The 20,967-nt window shown below is 40.3% G+C and overlaps 1 protein-coding gene across 7 annotated transcripts in view; it reads left to right on the forward strand.

Moving 5' to 3' along the window:
• Positions 1 to 20,967, forward strand: part of TRERF1 (transcriptional regulating factor 1) — a 95,284-nt gene that overhangs the window by 57,427 nt on the left and 16,890 nt on the right. For 5 of the 7 annotated variants that reach the window (XM_042478960.1, XM_042478969.1, XM_042478989.1 and 2 more), the window contains 5 exons: positions 6,081 to 7,657; positions 11,360 to 11,406; positions 15,027 to 15,177; positions 16,256 to 16,516; positions 19,338 to 19,704. In XM_042478960.1, the coding sequence (XP_042334894.1) occupies positions 6,296 to 7,657; positions 11,360 to 11,406; positions 15,027 to 15,177; positions 16,256 to 16,516; positions 19,338 to 19,704 (2,188 nt within the window). In that variant the 5' untranslated portion in view covers positions 6,081 to 6,295. The remainder of the gene's footprint in view (positions 1 to 6,080; positions 7,658 to 11,359; positions 11,407 to 15,026; positions 15,178 to 16,255; positions 16,517 to 19,337; positions 19,705 to 20,967) is intronic. The other 2 variants (XM_042479007.1, XM_042479016.1) reach the window with 2 other exon arrangements.

The raw sequence follows: 20,967 nt of genomic DNA on the forward strand, positions 1-20,967 counted from the left end.
ATAATAATAATAATAATAATAATAATAATAATAATAATAATAATAATAATTTATATTTTCCCACCTTTCCCTGTGGATCAAGGTGGGATTACAACAGTGATAAAATGCAATAGAAGAAAGATGATACAATAAAACAATGATAGCTAACAATCCCCATGCCATCTCCCATTTTAAGTTGATAAAATTCACAATTAAAATTTTAATCAATTATAACCAAATGGAGTAGCCATCTAAATGGATGGGAGATTCACCACAGGGATCAAGATGGGAAGGCCCACTGGAAGAGATCTGTCTTAACTGCCTTCTTAAAGGCATCTAAGGTGGTAATAAGACAAAGACAGATCTCCTCTGGAAGGCTGGTCTATAGTTTTGGGGTGGCAGCAAAGAAAGACCTCTGGTAGGTTGTCAATCTGGTCTTTTGCAATTGAAATAGATTTGTCCCAGATGTTGTGAGAGTGTGGGGCAGATTATGTAGGGAGAGGTGTCCTGCAAGTATCCTGGGCCCAAGCCAAGCAGGGCTTTAAAGTTAATAACCAACACCTTGTATTGTGCCCGGAAGCTAATTAGCAGCCACCGAAGATCTTTTAGAATGGGTGTCATGTGATCAAACCTGAATTTGCCAGCGACCAATCTGGCTGCCATATTTTGGACCAATTAAACCTTCCAAACTTGGCACAAGGGTAGCCCCATGTAGAGCGCATTGCAGAAATCAAGACGAGAGGTTACCAGAGCATGTACCACAGTTTCAAGGTCCCCCTGGTCCAGGTAGGGTTGCAGTTGGCGTATCAACTGAAGTTGATAACAAGCGCTCCTGGTCATTGCATCTATTTGAGATGACAACTGAAGAGATGAATCCAGGAGCAGTCCCAAACTGTGAACACAATCCTTTAGGGGAAGCATGACCCTGTCCATGACCAACTGACAAATCTCCATCCCCAGATTTGGGGTACCTATCGCGAGTATCTCCGTTTTCTCTAGATTCAATTTGAGTTTGTTTTTCCTCATCCAGTCCATTACGGACCCAAGACAGTCATTCAGAGGAGAGATGCCATCCTTAATCACTGCAGCAGACTGAGACATAGAGAAACATGTCTGGGTGTCATCAGCGTACTGATAACACCCGCCCTATGTCTCCAGATGATCTTACCCAGCGGCTTCATGTAAATGTTAAATAGCATTGGGGAAAGAATAGCGCCTTGAGGGACGCCTGATTTAAGCTCCTATGGCGGAATAACTGTCCCCAGGCATCACCATCTGGAATCTACCTGAGAGATAGGACCTGAGCCACTGGAGCGCAGTGCCCCCGATTCCCAACTCTTCCAGGCATTCCAGAAGGATACCATGGTTGATGGTATCGAAGGCTGCTGAGAGGTCTAAGAGCACCAACAGGGTCACACTTCCCCTGTCAATGTCCAGATGGAGATCATTGACTAAGGTGAACATATCAGTCTCAACTCCATATCTTGACCTGAAGCTGGTTTGAAATGGGTCTAGATAATCAGCTTCCTCCAAGACTGCTTGGAGCTGAAAGGCAACCGCCCTCTCGATCACCTTGCCTAGAAATGCTGTTGATTTGTTCTTTTCTTTTTCATGGTAATCATTATTATTATTATTATTATTATTATTATTATTATTATTATTATTAATTTTATTTTTATACCACTATTCCTTGGCGATCATAGCGGTGTACAGAAAATATAAAAACAGTGTATTGTTGTTAGTTTAATTGTATTTTTAATTTTTATATGATATAAATGTTAAAGCTGCATCTTTTTTAACCTTTATTAGCACCTAAAATCTCAGACTAGGCAAAATCTGAGATGATGATGATGATGACAATGCCACCACTCAGATTGCATCTGCATTGCAGAAATAATGCAGTTTGATACCACTTTAAGTGTCATGGCTCAGTGCTTTGGAATCCTGGGATTTGTAGTTTATTGTGGCATCAGAGCGCTCCGACAGAGAAGACAAAATATTTTACAGAGCTGCAAATCCCAGAACTTCATAGCATCCCAGAATGTATAGCATTAAGCCATGGCAGTTAAAGTGGTATCAACCTGCATTATTTCTGCAGTACAGATGCAGCCCAAATATGGACTTGGAGTGGGTGGGTGAATATGTATGGAAGCAACAAGTGCCAGTTTGTTTTTGTTAACTTTTGTGCCACCATAAAAATAGTTTGTGTACGTCCAGTGGTAGCAATATCACTTAAATCTATTATGGTTCTTTATATAAATATGCTTGTGTGTATGTTTGGTATCACAACTGAATGAAAAGTTACTACATTTGTGCAACTCACCTAAGGGGGGATTTCAAGTCCACATGCATGAATAAGAAAATTTACTCAGGTCTCCTGGGGTTTCCCTGATTATGGTTCTACCTGAATTCAGTTTGGTAAAATATGCTTGTCCTAGCAGAGATGTTTTACAGTGGAGCTGTAGCATCATAGCTTTTACATTTTCATTATGTCAGTCAAGTTTGGACTTTGTGTGTGTACTCCAATAAAGCTTGTGTATATATTGCAGAATTCCCCCACAACCATTTTTCTTCTCTGTTTTATTTGAAAACTACTTCTCTGATTATCCCCATTCCAAATGAACTTGTTTGTCTGAATGTTGAGCCCATGGCATATCACTTGGACTTGGTTGCCAAAGTCCTGGTCTGCGGTGACAGGGCAGGATATTCTCTTCCTATCAGACCTATTTTAATTATTGCTGCTTTATAATTTCAAGGACCACACGTGAGTATAGGTATAACTCCATGAATGAAGTAGATGTGTTCATGGCATGACTTCTTTAACAGAAAATTTGGTGTCAGAGACAGAAATAGCATGAAAAAATAGGTTTAGGTTTCTCCACCAAAAAAAGAAAAAGAAAAGAAAAAGAGTTCAACGTGTTTCAACAACCATTTTATCCAAGAGGAACCATACATGCATTTGAAATGAAACAACTAGGAAGCCTTGTATAAGTAAACAAAAACATTTTGTGCCTTCTGGAGACCACTTCAACATTACTTTCAAAATGCATCCAGAGTTATTTTTCAAACTTATAATTTACTTGTTTCAGTCCAGGCAGAATTTCATAAAGCTCTATCAGATTCCTTCTTGATTTTTTTTTAACTAAAAGAGAACCAAAGCTTTTGTTTATTTTCCTTGTATGGAAGGTGATAGCTTTTTCTGACCGTTTGAGGTTGTTCGCTACTATGCATTTTCCAGTTCTACAGTGTTTTCCTTGGTCTCAGTGGATCTTTTGCATGGCGGTATTATTGATATTTGAGCCTCCAGTCTTTTTGCTAAATTCTTAAACTATCTTTAAATTAGTATCAGCATTTTAGAGTAGTGCCCCAGATTTATCTCTCTTAATGCCTTACTGCCAGCAATGAGAGTTATTTGAAGTATCTTGGAAAAAAATTAATAAAGCTAGAAGATAAGAGGAGACATTTGCAGAAGAGAATCGCTTGATTTCTTTCAGAATAATTATGGCTGGAAGAAAGTATTGTTTTCCACTAAACTGAATAAATGCAATTACAGTAGTTAGAAATTATTATACTCCTCCTATTACACAATAATGCTTTAAAAAAGTCCTGACATTCAGTACTTAATTATGATGATGGTTGTGCATTAGTTACCCTGTTTAAAAATTCTCTCTTGTTTTAGCTTTTGTAATGGTTCTCTTGAGATGATGAATAATGTTTTCCCCAAAATATTAATAAGTGGAGAAGATAATTAAAAACGGTCCTTTGAGGGCACCCTTTCTCAGACCACCAGCATAATCTAGCTTTATTGTTGTAACTGTTTTTAATCAACTGTTCTCAAGCTTCTTTCAGTGAAGCTTCCTTAGGCAAGAAAATATTTGTTTGAACTTGTGTTCTTCCCTGGAGTGAGGGAGAAGTAAACTTCATTCCATTCAGTACTTCATTGCTCACTTTTGAACCAATATGTTGAACAGAATACAAGTGTATTTCAAAATTCACACTTCTGAATTTTGTGGTCTTGTTCTCCAGTTTAAAAAGAGGGGAATAAACAAATAAACAACAATAACATATTAGCAAAAAGGGTAGAATGCAGTGGGCCTTTGGTGTCTGATGGGATTTGGTTCCAGGACCTCTGGAACCAAAATCTATGGATACTCAAGTCCCATTAAATGCAGTGGTTTAGTAAAATGTGTTTAAAATTGCAAAATCAAGGTCTGCTTTTTGGAATTTATATATTTTTAATAACTTCAAGTGCTGGATGGTTGAATCTGTGGATAAAGAACCTGTGAATATGGAAGGCTGATTGTACTGGCTGAAAAATCTGGAGATTACTGAAAGTAATGCACACAATTGCAAAAACATATATATTTGACAAAATTGCATACACAAATACATATAATGGAAGAAATACATACAATCTTTTATAAATGTGTTTTTTATTTTTATTTTTTTTATTTTTAACATATAATTTAACTGTTAGGTCTGAAAGGCAGGTGTCCCCCTCATATGGATGAATGAATGAAGCTGTTTGGAGTGAGGGGGGCATTTTGACTCTCTTCAGTGACTTCTCCATTTATTTATTCTCTACTGGTTTCTATTGCATATTATTCTATGATGTGCAGTCTTGTATAACATTATTTGGAGTGAGCTGCAGTGAACCCCTTTGTGATCTTGCTCTCACAGTGCTATGCACTGGAATAATAAAGTGAAAAGTTTTCCATAAACCCATACCTCATTTCTTTCTTTCTTGGCTTCCTCTCTGTCTCCCTTCTTCCGATTCTGCTTTCTCATTCTTCTTTTTAGTCTCCACCCAAAACTATACAAAGAAGAACTGGCTTGTTATATATCTGATCATGAAAACTGGAGATGTCACAGATTGAATTTGGCATCCTGAATTTGCCTTTGCTTTCATCATATTTTATTCAGTCTTGTGAGGTGACTTGACTCCCAGTTTTTGGAGATAGGTGGGATAGAAAATCAAGGAAGCCCACATTCTTGCCCAAAGGTAGATTGGGTGAGGGAGAATGTTTGGGCCTTTATAAGGGAAAACATGAATGAAAGCAAAACAGAGAAGGTACTTCCAGAAATATAATGGGGTCAGTGGTCAACTACTGAAAAGGCTGTGTCTCTTGTGCCCTCCAGTTAGTTTGAATCTCTGCGTCCCAAGGCCTAGGCAGGTACACATTGGTACAGATGGTTTATCATGTAAATCAGAATTAGGCAAAATGTGTGCTCTATCTGATCCCCAAGACTATTTTTGCAGATCCCAAAGGTTCTGCATCCAAAATATGGAAACAAACCCTTCCCCCCCCCTCCCAAATGGTTAATACCTCCTTCCAAGCCACTGAAAGCCATGTTCTTGGCCTTTCCCTCCCATGTTTTTATCCCCTCACCTTTTAAGAAGCTTGTGCAGGCTTCCACAGAACAGGTATTTTAAAAACAAACACAAAGTTCAGTCAGTGTAGTTCAGTGCAACTGCACTAGTAAGGATTTCCACTTCACTAGTGTCATGTTGGACTGAAATCTAGGACAGCAGTTTTAAATTTAAGTGTATTGGTAGACGATCCAAAATCCATGTGGAACTTACAGTCCTCCAAACAAAAAACAATGATCAGCAACTTGCATATCTACTTTTAATTTTTTTTCATGTGAAGATACAAATATATTTTCCTAAGTATTTTTAAAAAGTCTATATGTATGTGTATCTATGTATGTATCTATGTATTATTGTGACTAATTGCGCACACTGAAACAATTTGTATTTAACATGTTTATGTAAACATTTTATAAAGTGTTTAAATATGTGTTCATATGTTGTGTATGTTGTGTATTTATATATAAGAATATATTTTACGTAAAAGTTTATATTTTATATAAAATACTGTATTTTAAACTGGATTCACAAACTAGTGGTTATCATCTTTTAATTTAAAATTAAGTGTAGCTTCACTATATTTTATAACAGAATCAAGTTTTTCCATAGCAAATCCATCACAGGTTTGAAGTACCCAGCAAGGTTTTGTTTTGGTTTTTTTAGTCTAAAGCAAACTGATATGGATATGTATACCAGGATATTTTTTTAACATCTATCTTTTCCTTTTTAGGAGCCTGGAGGATGTCATGCCTATTACCTTGCTTGAATTTAAAGACTTTGGGCTTTTTATGAAAATAGGATGACCATCAAGAAAGAATTTAGTTCTGTGGTTTAAACAGCTCTGGAAAAACAATAATATCACAACATCCTGATTCTGCACGCTGAAGACTTCTGAGGAGTTACAGGTCTTAGTTTGCTTGTTTAAATGGTTCTTGATGAGAGAAAATGGGGGATCAGCAAATGTACAAAACAAACCATGTTGTTAGCAACAATGAAAGCTTTTATTACCACCACCACCACCAGCAGCAACACCCAAATTCCCTCACATCTTTAAACCATAGCTATGGAACCCCAGCCATGGACACATCTCAGGATTCCCCCCTCTCTCCTTCATTCCCTCATGAAACTAGGGAAAACATAGCTTTGAATGTTGGGTCCAAATCTCTTGGGCTGATGGATTCTCCTAGACAGGCAGACTGGGCCCATTTGGGTTCTGGGAACCATGTCGCACTAAGGAACAATCAGAATGTCATGTGGAGCCCAGCAGGACAGAGTGAACCTACTGATGGATACGAACTTCCATGTTCCCAAGCCAACGAAGTCAGGTCACAGAAAATGACTAGCGGGGTTTTGCATAAATTAGACTCCTTTGCCCAGGTGTTTGATAACCAGAACTTAAGAATCCAAGTTAACAATGTGTCTCAGATCATTCAGCCTCAGCCTTCAGGAATGGAGAACGCCAGTGACAGTGCACTTCGGCAGCTGCTGTCTCAGAAGCCAGCTGTTGAGATGCAGCCAGTACAGAGATATCAGCAGGGGCCACAGCAAATCCACCAAGGGTTTGCAAGTGCCCAGCAGAAGCAACAAATGCTCTTAATGCAGCACCAGCAGCCTCTCTATTATGACAACCAGCAACACTTAGCCCACTTACAGATGCACCCTGTGATGCATCAAGGCCAGGCCCATTTGCAGCAAATGCATTGCCAGCACCCTCTGCCCCAGCAGCTACATCAGGATCAGTACTATCTGCAGCATCAATCCTCCCACCAAGGACAGCACAGGCTCTTGATACATGAGATGCAGCAGCAGAGACAGTGCCCAGTGCAAACTGCTCAATATTATCCATCACAGCCTATGATGCAACAGTTACAGCAGCAGCAGATGCAAATGCAATTTCCTCCCTGTCACAGAGATCCTGACCAGAAACCTCTGCATGAGTCTCATCATTACTCCCAAGACCGGGGACATTCTGTGCAGCTTATCCAACTGGGAGCAGTTCCTCAATACTTCTCCCAGGATCCACAACAATCATTCAGAAACTTATATCCACAACATTTATTGCAACAGCAGCAGCCTCCAGCAGGAGATACCAGTCAGTCAAACCACTTCCAGAATGACAACAAAGCTCAGACTTTGATAGACTCTCATCTTGGACATCCTGGGACAGAAGGGGCTGAGCATTCACCACAGCAAAGCATCAGTTCTGCTGGTAGCAGCATCCCTCATCAGCCTCTTATACCTCCAGCAAATCTCAACATGAATAACAAAGGGCCTCAGCAGTTGTCTCCTGATGCAGCATGGCCTCAGGTATGTGAATGCTTTTTATGTAGCTTTCTTTCTGATAGCTCAGTCTGAGCATAAACAGTGTAGACAGGAAAATGTTGATTGAGCCTGTGAGCCAGGGTTTCTTGGCTGTTAAGAAGATTCTGAAATGGAAGAGTTCAATGAAGGAAGTGTTGAACCTTCTATGGCTTGACATTCCACTGAATATTTCTGCCAGTTTGGAAAGTTTCCTTTTTGGGGGGACTGTACTGCTCAGAAATCTCCCATCCAGTATTGCTTCTGACCATGTGGCTGAGAGATTCTGCAACTAGTACACTGGACCCTTGTTATACGCTGGGATTTGGTGTCAAGATCCCCCGTGTATAACAAAATCCGTGGATGCTCAAGTCCCATTAACTATAATGACATAGCAAAATGGTATCCCTTATAAAAAATGGAAAAATAAGGTTTGATATTTAAAATTTATAATTTTTTGGAACATTTTCAAACCATGGATGCTTGAATCTGTGTATGAAAAATCCGTGTATAAGAAGGGTAGTACAAAAAAGTAATTTTTCTAAGTACTGATATTATTTCTTCAGTTATTGCTGACTACCTTCTGCTGAACTCACCTTTTGGTTTGCTTTAATGGCTGATGGTCATGTCGAGTAGGGTAACATTACTTATTACTACAATCCCTACCAACAGTGCATCTTGTTCCGTTGTTTTCCTCCAAATATACCTATAATTTTTATTGATTTGAAACATTTTATTGATGATCCAATTTATCAGTTGAAGTTAGATTCTTCTTTTAAGCTGGTCGGGGCAATTGATACATCTGTTAGCATAGGAATTTTGTGAATCGGTAACAATCAGCCATTCCTAGAACTGCACATCTACTACTATCCCAGTAGGAAAAGACAACTTGGTAATCTGCTAAATACCCATAGTTATGAAGGATGGCATATATATTGGTGAAAAGCCTACAACAGAGGTAGCAGGAGGAGGTTTCAGAAAGGCTCTGTGATTTCTGCATTGTCTTTAACCAGTGAAGATGAGACCACCCACTGTGGGAAGGTATAGGAGGGTATTGAGCTCCAACTGTAATTTCTCCAGTGTGGCCCCAGCAAATTCAACATTGGGGTCAAGAGGCAAGTTTTGCTCCCTCCCAACAGATGGGAGATGAGACTGTTTCAGTTTGGTCTTCAGGCAGAAGAATGAATGACAGAGTTCTGAAATGATAGAACCAGAACCTGCTGATCACATTTTTCTGAGCTGCCCTGTGTAGAAAGTTACCTGCAGTGAGAAACCTGGCTCAGGAAAAAGCAGATTTGTAGAGAACATTTTGTCCTGACTTGTGCAGATTTTTTTTCATATGACAGACTGTTTGCAGCTAGAGTCTGCAGTAGTATAGGCTACTCTTTCCCTCTGTTACATCTGTATATTTGGTCTTGCCTTCTTCCCATAGAATTCAACAAGTGGAGCTTGCAATAAAACATTGCAATATGACATGTTCCTGTCCAGTATCATCTTCCAACATATTCCATTAAATAGCCCCCATGCATTTCATTTTCAGTCTCCTTCCCCTCCTCCTTTCCCCCACCATGCTATAAGGCCACTAAGACACTAATGTCATACTACACTCTTACAGCACTATTATTACACTTTCATTGCTATGTCTACCTCCTGTGGAATCCTGGGGTTTGTAGCTTAGTGAGGCTTAAAACCTCTTGCTGAGAATTCTAAATGCTCCTCCCTAAACTGCAAATCCCAGGATTCTACAGGAGACATCCATAGCAGTTAAAGTGGAATAATGGCACTATAATAGTGTAGTGTGATAATCAGCTAAGTCCTTAATGGATTATTGTGAGGTCCTGTCAATAACTTTTTACATTCCTATTTTTCCTTCTTTTCCAAAACACAGAGCTTTCTTGGATATGCCTGAATAGCATTCTTTTGTGCATGGGTAGTATAATATTCACTTTGGTGCACAGAGGTTAAGTTTGTTATTAGCAGGGATGGGCAAAATGTGCCCCTGGAGCCACATATGGCCCCTAGAATGTTTCTGTGACCCTTGACATTTCCATAACCCCCAGATCATATGCTTTCTGGCTGGAAAAAAAAGTGAATTGCCCTTCCTGGAAGCCTCTAGATGCAAGAGTATACCTTTTAAATAGATTGTGAGGTCCCTTTATACTTTTAAAAATATTATTTTTGAGAACCAGCAGTGGAATTCCAGACACTGCTGGGGTTTTTCATTATTATTTTTCAGTAGTCCATGTGGTCCTTGGAGGTCCCAGGACATAAATGACCTGCTGTCTTTGTCCACCTCTAGTATATTGGTTGAGAAGAACTACTGGGGACAAGTCAGAATGATCCCTTCGAGGGGGTTAGAATGAAAGTGAGCTGAGGTGGAGTGGAGGCTATCTGCATTAGATAACTCTGTTATGCCTGTGGGAAAAACTGACAGTAAACCTACTGGCACCAGTTGGCACAATAGTCCATAGAATGGGACATCTGTAGGCATCAGGACAGGCCTACATTCATGCCAACCTTGAGCTAGCACAGGCAATTCCTTAATTGAAAGGAATGGGGCAGATATACTATAAGGATAATACAAAATAAAATAACTTTACACCTCATACTTCTTGCCCTGGATGATTTATGACTGCAGGATTTTGGAAGTGGCATCATACATGCCACATTTAGGATTATGCTAAAAGCCAGCATCTATCTGCATCACATCACCCCTTCTTCTAAACACTGGGTTTCATTTGAGTTTATTCAGATGGATGTCCTTCCCTCATTGGGGGGAAGCAGGGTCACACTGTCAGCACAAAAGGTCTGTATCTACATATGAATTAGATATACAAGTGAAAAGTTCTTAAGGATTTGTGAAGTGGAAGGCTTTCATGGCTGGCATCGATAATTTTTTGTGGGTTTTTTTGGGCTATGAGGCCATGTTCTTGAAGAGTTTATTCCTGACGTTTCATTAGCAGCTGTGGAATAAACTCTTTTGGAGCACTGCCTCATAGACGGCAGAGGGTACAGGTGGCACATAAATGGTATACTCTTGCATCAGTTTACGCACTATCTCTGCTGTCTTGAGAAGAAATTATACATAAACAGGTGTCCTTTGCATGAAGGCAAATCCTTAAGAACCTTTCACATGTACACCCAGATGTAGATACAGACTTTGTGTGCTGGCACCAAATGTTCAGTTAAGAGCATGCTTGGCTGTTGTGTGCATAATTGTGGAGAGAGCATGGCCAGCAAATGTGCATCTGTAGCTCTCAGAGGTCACTTATTTGTTTTTATAAAATGGTACCAAAATGCCACCAAATGCCTTCTAGTATCTGTGGGGCATTTTCTTTGCCATATTTTTGTTTTCCCCAGGTCCTTTTAGGTTTAGGAGAGGGCTTTTTAAAAACAGGTAGTGAACAAAAAGTGACTAGACTATTGCTAAAAAATTCCTCTCCTGGACCTAAAACATAGGAACATTCCACACATGCTCATAGATGATTTGGGGGCAAACTGTTGTTATTTTTAATTTTTTTGCTGCAAGACGGTAGGTCCCCCCCCCCAAGGTCTCCTAGAGGTCTAATATACCTCCTAGCCTCCTACAGTTGCCGCCCTCCTCCTGAAGAGAGTTATTTAATTATCTCTCTTCATGTGTGTCTTTGTGTGTATGCATATATAATTTTAGAATCTGATATTCTTATATCTCTGCTTTTTCTTTAATAACAGATCCAGCTATCTGACAGCAGACACCAATCAGTTTCTCCTGAACAAAGGTATATGCCACACTGCTCTGAAGCTTTTTTTCATTTAGTGAATTATGGAAAGTGTTCTTCAGCTGTCACTGAGACATATCACCCCATGAGCCTGTGCAACAATGGATGGTTTTGTGGGAATTAACAGCCTATTTACCACTGCTGGAATAAAGGGGTTCTTGATCACAACTGAACCATTTTAGCAGCCCCAACTGCACAAGACAACAACATGATAAATAAGCATGACTGTAAAAAGGATTATGGTAGTTTAGATACTCTGTTATACTTCTTCTTGTAGCGCTAGTGTGAAGTTATTCATTATGTGCTTACTTTTTTGGTAATTCATATTTCAGGAAATAGTTAACATAACAAATGTTCTTAATAGAGAAGTAGTCATAGCATTTGCAAAGTATCTAAAAGGCTTATTTACTATACAGGTTGAGTCTTCCTTATCTGGAATTCCGAAATCCAAAATATTCCAAAATTTAAATTGTCCACATGGGTGGCTGGGATAGTGACACCTTTTTTCTGGTAGTTCAATGTACACAAACTTTGTCTCATTCACAAAATTATTTAAAATACAGTACAGTGGTACCCCGGGTTACGAAAATAATTCGTTCCGCCGCCGCGTTCGTAACCCAAAATCCTTCGTAAGCCGAAAAAGCCATAGGCGCTAATGGGGAAAAGCCGCGATTTCGTGCGAAATAGCGCCGAAAAGCACCAAAAATTTTTTCGTAACCCGAAATAACCTTCGTAACCCGGAACAGGTTTTTCCTATTGATTTTTTTCGTAACCCGGAAATTTCGTAAGGCGGTGCTTTCGTATCCCAGGGTACCACTGTATTATGTATAAAATTACCTTCCATCTGTGTGTATAAAGTGTATGCAAAACATAAATGAATTTGATGTTTAGTTTTGGGTCCCATCTCCAAGATATCTCATTATGTATATACAAATATTCCACAATCTGAAAAACCCTGAAATCCCTCCCCGTCTCCTTCTATCTCTCCTTCCCTGCTTACCTCCTGAGTCCTGCTTCCTCTGTGGGGGCTTCTGCCCTGGCTTGGGTGTGGGGGGGGGGGGGTGGAGTCTGCCGGGGCTGGGAGAGGGCTGAGGTTCCAAGCTGCAAAGGAAAGGACTGGGCCCAGTCCTCTCCTCTGTGGCTTGGTTTTCTGTGGACTCTCTTTGGGCTGAGGAAAACCAAGCCACTGCGCCATTATCCAATGTCCCATGCTTCTTCATGAGCGCGTCACACATGTGCTCACGAAGAAGCATGGGACGTCGGATAATCCGGAACATTGGATGACCGAAGGACAGATAATCGAGACTCTTTGAACAAGGAGCTTTCCTACGTCAGACAACATGGCCAAGAAAGTATGGCACTCTGTCTTGAAGACCCTTAGATACAGTTGATTAATTTACTTCTTGTTCTAACACACCTATCACTTAGATTGCAGAGGAATCTCTTATTCAATATATTCAGTGTTGGTACCTGAAAGAACACCATAGCTTTTTTCATCCCATTATTAAAGTGGTATTGAGAATCTGTAACAAATTTTCTATCTGCAAAAGTGATCTCTTCAAAGAAAAGCTTGTTCTAGTTCTCTGTCTCAACTTTTGACCTTAGGGTTTGAACAGACTGGCGTTTAATGCCAGTCTCAGGGCAGAGTGAGGGCATAGCAGCTGCACAACACATGCCCTGACTCCACCCCCAACCTGCCTTTAAGCCACCCGATTGACCACACGGCGGGTGGTGTCACGCCGCTCTTTTGGTGTGGTGTCCAGATGATGCATGCCAAAAGCAGTGCTGGAAAGTGCCGCTGCAGTGGCAAAGGTGCCCTTTTTCCAGCTCCAAAAGAAGCTGCATTTTGCCATTCTTTTTAGGGCCAGAAAAACACCAGATCAGGGCATGTAGTTGCTGCAGCCCCGATCTGGTGTTTCTCTCTCAAGAAAGATACTGCCATAATAGGGTCACCTTAAGGTTGCCAGAAGGTAACAACAACATGTAGGGCTGCACAAAGATAATTAGAACCCCATGTACCTGAAAAGGCTGTTGCACTGTCTGACCATTGCAGAAGCTTCAACAGTATTTCTTTTTTAAAACTTTGGCCTAAATGTAATTGGAGACATATAGAGTCCCGCCTTCAGTCCCATTGTGGGAGAAAAATGGAACATAAATCCTTGAAATAAATAAAGTTGAAAGGGGCCAAATGGGCCATTGCTTCCAACCCCCTGCACAGTGCAAGATCTCTAGCTAAAAATATTCCCAGCAGATGGCTGCCCAGCCTCTTTTTGAAAACACCCAGAAAAAGAGATCCTACTGACTTAACTCTCCTACAATAGGTATGAATTTCATTCTCCTCACCAGATCTTATTTTCTAATTGCCTAATTGCTGGAATCCCCCTCTCAACACACACTCTCTCTCTCTCTCTCTCTCTCAATAAAGTCTCATCAACTAGTATAAAACTTAAACATCAACTTTCTTTCAAAAATTTGTTTGTTTCATGGGGTGAAAATCAATTCAGCTAACAGAAAATGATAGTAAAATGGTCAGAAATATATTAAAAATTGTGCTAACATACATAATTATGATGCTTAAAAACTATTATATCTCTCTGTTGTATTTTTTTCATATGGCCTAGCACTCAAGTTACTAAAAGTATTGTCATTGTTATAGTAATCCCTGCTTTGTTAAATGGCTGCTTTCAGAGCATTTTAAATCTGAATGTTGCAACCATATATGCATAGAAGTTTGCTTTGATTTTTCTGTAAGACAAGCATCCCAATGATGTGCCATGTGTTATTCAGCCGCCAGATAATTCTTGCAAAGATTATCCCCTTAACCTTTCCAAATGTAATGATATCACTAGGTTCCAAAAGTTATTTGTCATATCTCAGGACTATCTAGATGCAATCAAGGCCCCTAAACCTGCCCTCTGCATGGCACAACTGTTATTTGAAGCGGAAGAGAAAGTTCTCTGATTTCTTGATGTCTGTGAGTGATATGGTTTTCTAGGCTGTCAAAGCCTACATGTTAGCAGCTATTCACATCAAAATTTCTATAGAACTAGGATTACTGCATCACTGTTCAAGTGCAGGCTTTTACTGAGACATCCATATTCACATGGCCTAAATCCATCATCATACTTGTGCAGGGGTGAGCAACTGTGTTGGCCCACTCCTTGCCACCACATTCCCACAGTGAAGGGGATGGGCTTGATTTTGGCAACCTATAAATACCATGATGACATTTTCATGTTTGTCCTATTTTTATCCTTTAGGGAGGGGTGGTTGGATGGTTTAGAAGCCATAGGTGAACCACTACAGTAAGGGGTGGTTTTGCACATTTTTGGCCCTTTGGGAGGTGATTGTTCAACAGTTGTCCCCAATTTAAATTGGTTGGGCAGTCAAGGTCTTGGAAGGGGGTGGTGCAGTGCATTCGCGAGTGCAAAAATTGACTGGGGGCCTCACACAACCCACAGACTGCACATTCCTCACTTTTGTATCATAAAAATGTAATCTAGAATTTTATTAAGGTATTTCTATATAGCTATATACAGTACAGTATGTACTTGGTAAAATTCCTGTCAAATTGATATTTCCATGTCTTTGTCTCGTGTGTGTGTCTGTCACAATACCAGGGGTCATGATAAAGAAACTTACACTGAGAGATCTGAATCAAAGAGCAAACTAACATGCTCTGTATGCTTCAAGGAATTTAAGAGTTTACCAGCCCTAAATGGCCACATGAGGTCTCATGGGGGAATGCGTGCATCTCCTATTTTCAAACAGGTAACTGTGCATTTCCCCCTTTTTTGACACGCAACTTTCCCCCTTTCTTGCTAATGTTTAATGCTTGCTTTGCTTTGCATTTTTTTTAATTCTTCAAAATTGTGGCAGTTCTTGAAATTATCTTATTGTTGTGCTAAAATATGTCTTTCTTCAGCTTTTCTTTCCTAGTATATTGATTCTCCAGTGTGTCAGTGTGATGTCACATAGATCTCAGAGCTGTGCTTAAGCACAATTTTTGGCTAGGCTCCAGGTAAAATTCCTCACTGTCAATACACCTTTGGGTGACTTTTATTATTTGATCATTAACAACAGTGGCAACAAAATGATAGGCTGTTGTTTTCAAAGGTTTGTGGCATTTCACCTCAACATATGAGATCTTTGCTCTTTCATGTTATGTTTACAGAAGAAATAGCAGTGTGAGCCTGTTATAGAAATAGCAGATGAGACTTGATTGGCCACAATCCTGTTTGTGTCTTACACATATGTAAATTCCCCTATGGGAGTAGTTCAATGTTTTTGTCAGATCTGGAATATCTGCTGAAGCAGAGTTGTGCATATGTTGCCATTGCACATGCAAATGCCCATTGCACATGAACACACATAACTGGTTCTGTATTTGGGTTTCACATTTGGTGTCTTGGTTCAGTTGTCCAATGTTGCCATTCAGCATATGGGGTTTGGTGCAATAATAATAATAATAATAATAATAATAATAATAATAATAATAATAATTTCTATACCGCTTTTCCGCAGTGATCAAAGCGGTGTACATAGTAAAATTATTAAAACAACATAATATTAAAACCACATTACATTAATTACAATATACAATTAAAATACAATTCATAGGTGTATGTAGTGAGAGGGAGAAAGGGGATGCTTAACTTTATATGTACAGATGTTTGCTATGCAACCCCAATGTAGCTTCTTAGTTCTAGTATCCACGAAGGTTAATGCCACAATCAGCTTCCCAGTCTTTAGAAATGCCACAAGAGTCCTTGTCGTTTATGTTGCCTTTGGCATTCTAGTTGAGAACCGTCTGTGAGTTGAGGCTGAAAGCCTATGGTTGTCTGTACAGGAGGAAGGCAAGAACCTGCCAGAGCCACAGCAACAGCAGCAACGAGAGCAGCTGCCCTCCGAAGTGGAGAGCTTCATGCCCATCGTCATGCCTGTTTCTGTCCCTGTAAAGCTTCTATCTCCAGAGCCCAGCAAGCAGGCTGCTGAAGGCAATGCTGCACTCAAAGATAAGCCTGTCTCAGATGATGAAATGCCTGTTCTTGTGAGGATGACTTACTCTCCACCACATTCCCCTAAAGTGGCCAGCCCCTGCGTGTCTTCTGTGAGTTTTCTCTAACTCCTAACCTTACTATGGGTGCCTAATAAATCCTTTTGTGTTTTATACAAGTTCTCAGTGTTAAACATCCCCTTCAGAGGTACACAGTAATCCCCAGCCAGGGTTGGGGGGGGAGCACCTTTTTAAAAAAAAAACACCTAAAAACCAAAGTATTTTGGATTTAAATCTTGTTGTTTGTTTTAAACTATATTTCTTCTTTTTTTATATGAATGTGTAGGCGTATACCATTGTACGACTAAATCAGAAAATTAAGTAGCAAAATGCAGATCAGTTTTTATGGCCACTAGTATAAATAACAGTTGTTCTTTTAAAAAAAAACAGTGCTTTTTTAAAGCAAGTGGTTTTGGTTGAATTTATGTTAATTGAAGGATTTGTTTCTGAACTGAATTTCTTGCACTATAAAATAAAGGGATTAAAATGAAGCAGCTGACACTGGATAACAGTGAGCAACTGCCAGTAAACTATTAAAGTTAAAATGTTTAAATTCAAACAGCCATTGTTGTTCCAGTCAGGGGGCATTCACACTTACAGTTTTTGTCACACGGAGGTCCAGATATCCTCAGTGATACAATACAGGAGCAATGTTCCCACTAGGTTTAACATGACCGAATTTCCCTGAGGCATTTAAATCCTCTACAACATCCACACATGTGTCACTGCTTCAGCATGGAGGTGCCTTCATGTCCAGGAATGATCCCTGCGATCTGGATTGATTTGGTAGCTTACTCACACTACCAAAGATCTGGATCACTCTGGACCTTTAAAAAAGACATGCTTAAGGACCTGGTGTAAAATACACCAAGTTAAGCGAGTTTTTCCACCTGTCCCCAAACGGCACTGGGTGCATTTGGGGCCAGTTAGAATATCACGGAAATAACCTGGTTTCACACTGTGTTATTTCCGTAGTGTGAATGGGGCCTAAGGGAGCTGGAAAATAATAATAATAGCGAGACTAATATATACATACACACACACACACACACACACACACACGCGTGCGCGCGAAGCATGGGAGCGCACAGGGCGCAAGCGGCAGTGCATCCCATTGCACCACATGCACGAGCCTCATTCAGTTAAATAGGACTTGAGCATGTGCGGTATTTGCTTTACGCGGGGGAGTCCGGAACGGATCCCCCACGTAAAGCAAGGGCGGACTCTGTGCGTGTGTGTGTGTGTGTGTTTATGAATATGAATGAATATGAATATTCTTTTTTTTAAAGGAGTGTTGTTGTTTTTTTAAAAAGAGTCATTTGGTTTAAACCAGCCAATCCTGTCCCCAAGTCCCTACTAGTTCATTGAGAACAAGTCTTAATTTTTCTTTCATTGTCAACTATTCCTAGAGAAACACAAAGGGATTTATTGCTTATCAGTGTTCTGTGTGCCTCTTTGTTTTAGCAGTGCTGCTTAAAACCAGTTTGTTTGTTTTTTCTCAAGAAGGGGTAGGGGTGTCTTTTGCATAATACTGTTTCTGAAAGATATATAGTTGGGCAGGGATTGATTGGTCCCTGAAAACTTTACATTGCTTTACATGAAACAGTCTACTTTCTCTGTGGAGTATGGACATCTGTTAGAAGTCTAAAAAGGCATTGCAGAGGTTAGTATACTTTTCCACCCATAACAATCAAAGCCCCCTCTCCAGGCTTACCATTGAGCCACTGTAGCCCCCTGTGACCATCCTGTGCCTGGTGGAGAGCTGTGGAGATAGCAGAAAGATCCAGCTTTGTCCCCATAGCCAGGTACAAAATGATTACACCATACTCTAAGACAGTGGCTCCCAAACTTTGGTCCTCCAGATGTTTTGGACTTCAACTCCCAGAATTTCTAACTGTTGGCCAAGTTGGTTGGAGCTTCTGGGAGGTGAGGTCCAAAACCTGGAGGACCAAAGATTGGCAACCATGGTGCTAAGAATCCAATGGACTCTGGGGGGATTTCAGTGGCTCAGCAGAGACTCCGGGGCATGTTGAATGAATAACTGTATCATAGTGCCACATGTAGAACAGTTACACTGTGCTTGCCATACAGGATTTTGGCCTCAGTCTGTGTAATCTGATAAAGCTCACTTATGGTGATGCTCTTCTAGACACTCCAGCCAAGTTGTGGGCTGTTATGAGCCATTTAAACCCATAACTCATTTAAACTTCCCATAGAGTTCTGTAGCATTTATAGGAAGTTTAAAATGGTAGCTACCGGTTGCTGACATTAAGTGGCACTTTACCAGGAGGCCTGTCATACCTAGAAGTGGCCTTGTTAATATAGAAAGACAGAACTTGGACTACAGTATTAGTTTCTAAATGTAATTTCTTCCTATTGGTTTGCCATGCTTTCCTGAAAAATAACTCATTAGAAATCTGTTACTAACCTATCATTTTTTCATTGCATTTATAAAGGAGAAAAAATGGATAAAAATCACCTGCTCAATAACATTTTAGGAGAACAATAAAATGTTACTCATAACAATGAAAATAAAATTCTGATACTAGTCATTTTGTTACCTTTTAAAAGTAACAGTTTTCCCTTTGACCACAAAAGCAGGACATTAGAGGTAACATCATTATTTCTAACATGCTATTTCCAAGAAGTGAGAAAGGGTGGAAGGAAATGCAGTTTTTACCTAACTGTATTAGGTGTCAAAAGTGAGTAAGAAACTTGGTTTCATTGTTTTATTGTTGTCAAAGTACAGCAAAATGTAGTCTCATTAGTTGATCCACGTTTATGTATTGGTCTGAGAACTCAATGTTAGGTGATAGGTATATAATTAATTCAGTCACACTTTAGTGAAATACCTAATACTGTACAATCTGCTCAGGAACTCAGCAAAAAACACCATGAGAGCACCGACAGCCCTGAAGTCTTCAGACCTTCACTAGACAAGAAGAAATACCGCCATAGGCCTGAACCACTTTTCATACCACCTCCGTCCTTCAACCTCAGTGTGATTCACTCAGGTGCAACGCTCTACCAAAGCCAGCTCCGTTCTCCCCGGGTTTTAGGAGACCATCTGCTTGACAGAATTCATGATCCTCCTCCTTACACCCCCCCTCCGATGCTCAGCCCTGTACGTCAAGGATCTGGCCTCTTCAGCAGCGTTATCACATCCTCTCATAGTACATCTCACCCCCAGCTGCCACTCACTCCTCTGACACCCACTCCTCGGGTACTGCTCTGTCAATCCAGTAAGTATTTTATGTTATGTTATAAACACAGCTCATGTACATACTCATCATTTGCCTCTCTTCTGTATTGTTTTCTTCCCCTTGCTTTAGGAAGATTGAACTCTGACCTCTGTTTCTCACAGTGGGCTGGTTTGGGTGGCACAATAAGCCAGGGATGTGTGGGGAACTTGACTTATCATTTATGAGCAGCATCCTGGTGGGATGTGCTGCCCACTCTCTTTTTCCTTCTTATGCTACAGCAGATGAACAGAGCTGTTGTTTTGAAAATCCCAGAGTGGAATTCAGTGGTTGATAGCTATGTATGTGTGCCACCTCCAGCCTCAGAGAGGACAGGAAGCTTTGATGGGTCTGGAGGTCTGCTTCTACTCTTGTGGGGTGGGGAGTGCAGGAGGTCCCTGCAACCTGTCTAAAGGTTGATTTGCCATTCTTGGAGGCATCCAGAAAAGGCAACTCACCTTTTTCTTTGAAAGGAAAAAGGACAGAGAGCCCTCTGGGGCTGAAGGCAGCAAAACAGCCTTGCTAGCCTCAGAGCTGTACCTCACAGACCTTTGAAATAGGGAATGGACTGTTTGAATGACCCTCTGCATCTAAGAAAACAAAATAGATTCCATATACAAGCCCAGTGTATTACATAAAAGTGCCTGTTTGTACTTCTCCCTTACTAGTTCTGAATACAAATAAACTTTTTATCCACACAAGTGACTCTTCTAATATTTAAACCATGGATGGGCATAGTGTGACCTGTGGTCTGCATGTGACTCCTCTTTTGGGTCGCCCAAAGCCCCCAGACCAATTAGTTAAGAAATAAATAATGTTGAAAAAAATCCCTTTGCTCCACCACCCACATACACCTGTTGTTTTCCTCCAAATTGTTTCTGACTTACGACAACCCTAAGACTTTCTTGGCAAGTTTCTTCAGATAGGGTTTGCCATTGGCATCATCTGAGGTTGAGAGAGTATGACCTGCCCAAGGTCACCCAGAGGGTTTACATAGCCAAGATGGGATTGGTTTCCAGAGTCATAGTCCAATGCTCAAACCACTGCACTACATTGTCTGTTGAACTAAAAGGCCATGGATGGGCAGGTGACGAGATAAGAGATTCACAATAGATTCAGCACAGGGGATAAGCATGTATCATTCCATTTACAAAACTTTAGTGGAATAAGTTGATTCAAGGAGTTCTGTCCTTAAAACCAGCACAGCTAAAGCCTTATATAAACAGCTTTTCCCACTTGTGATTTCATCAATGTAAATGTGGAAAT

The sequence above is a fragment of the Sceloporus undulatus genome, chromosome 1, assembly GCF_019175285.1.
Source record: "Sceloporus undulatus isolate JIND9_A2432 ecotype Alabama chromosome 1, SceUnd_v1.1, whole genome shotgun sequence".
Lineage (NCBI taxonomy): Eukaryota > Metazoa > Chordata > Lepidosauria > Squamata > Phrynosomatidae > Sceloporus > Sceloporus undulatus.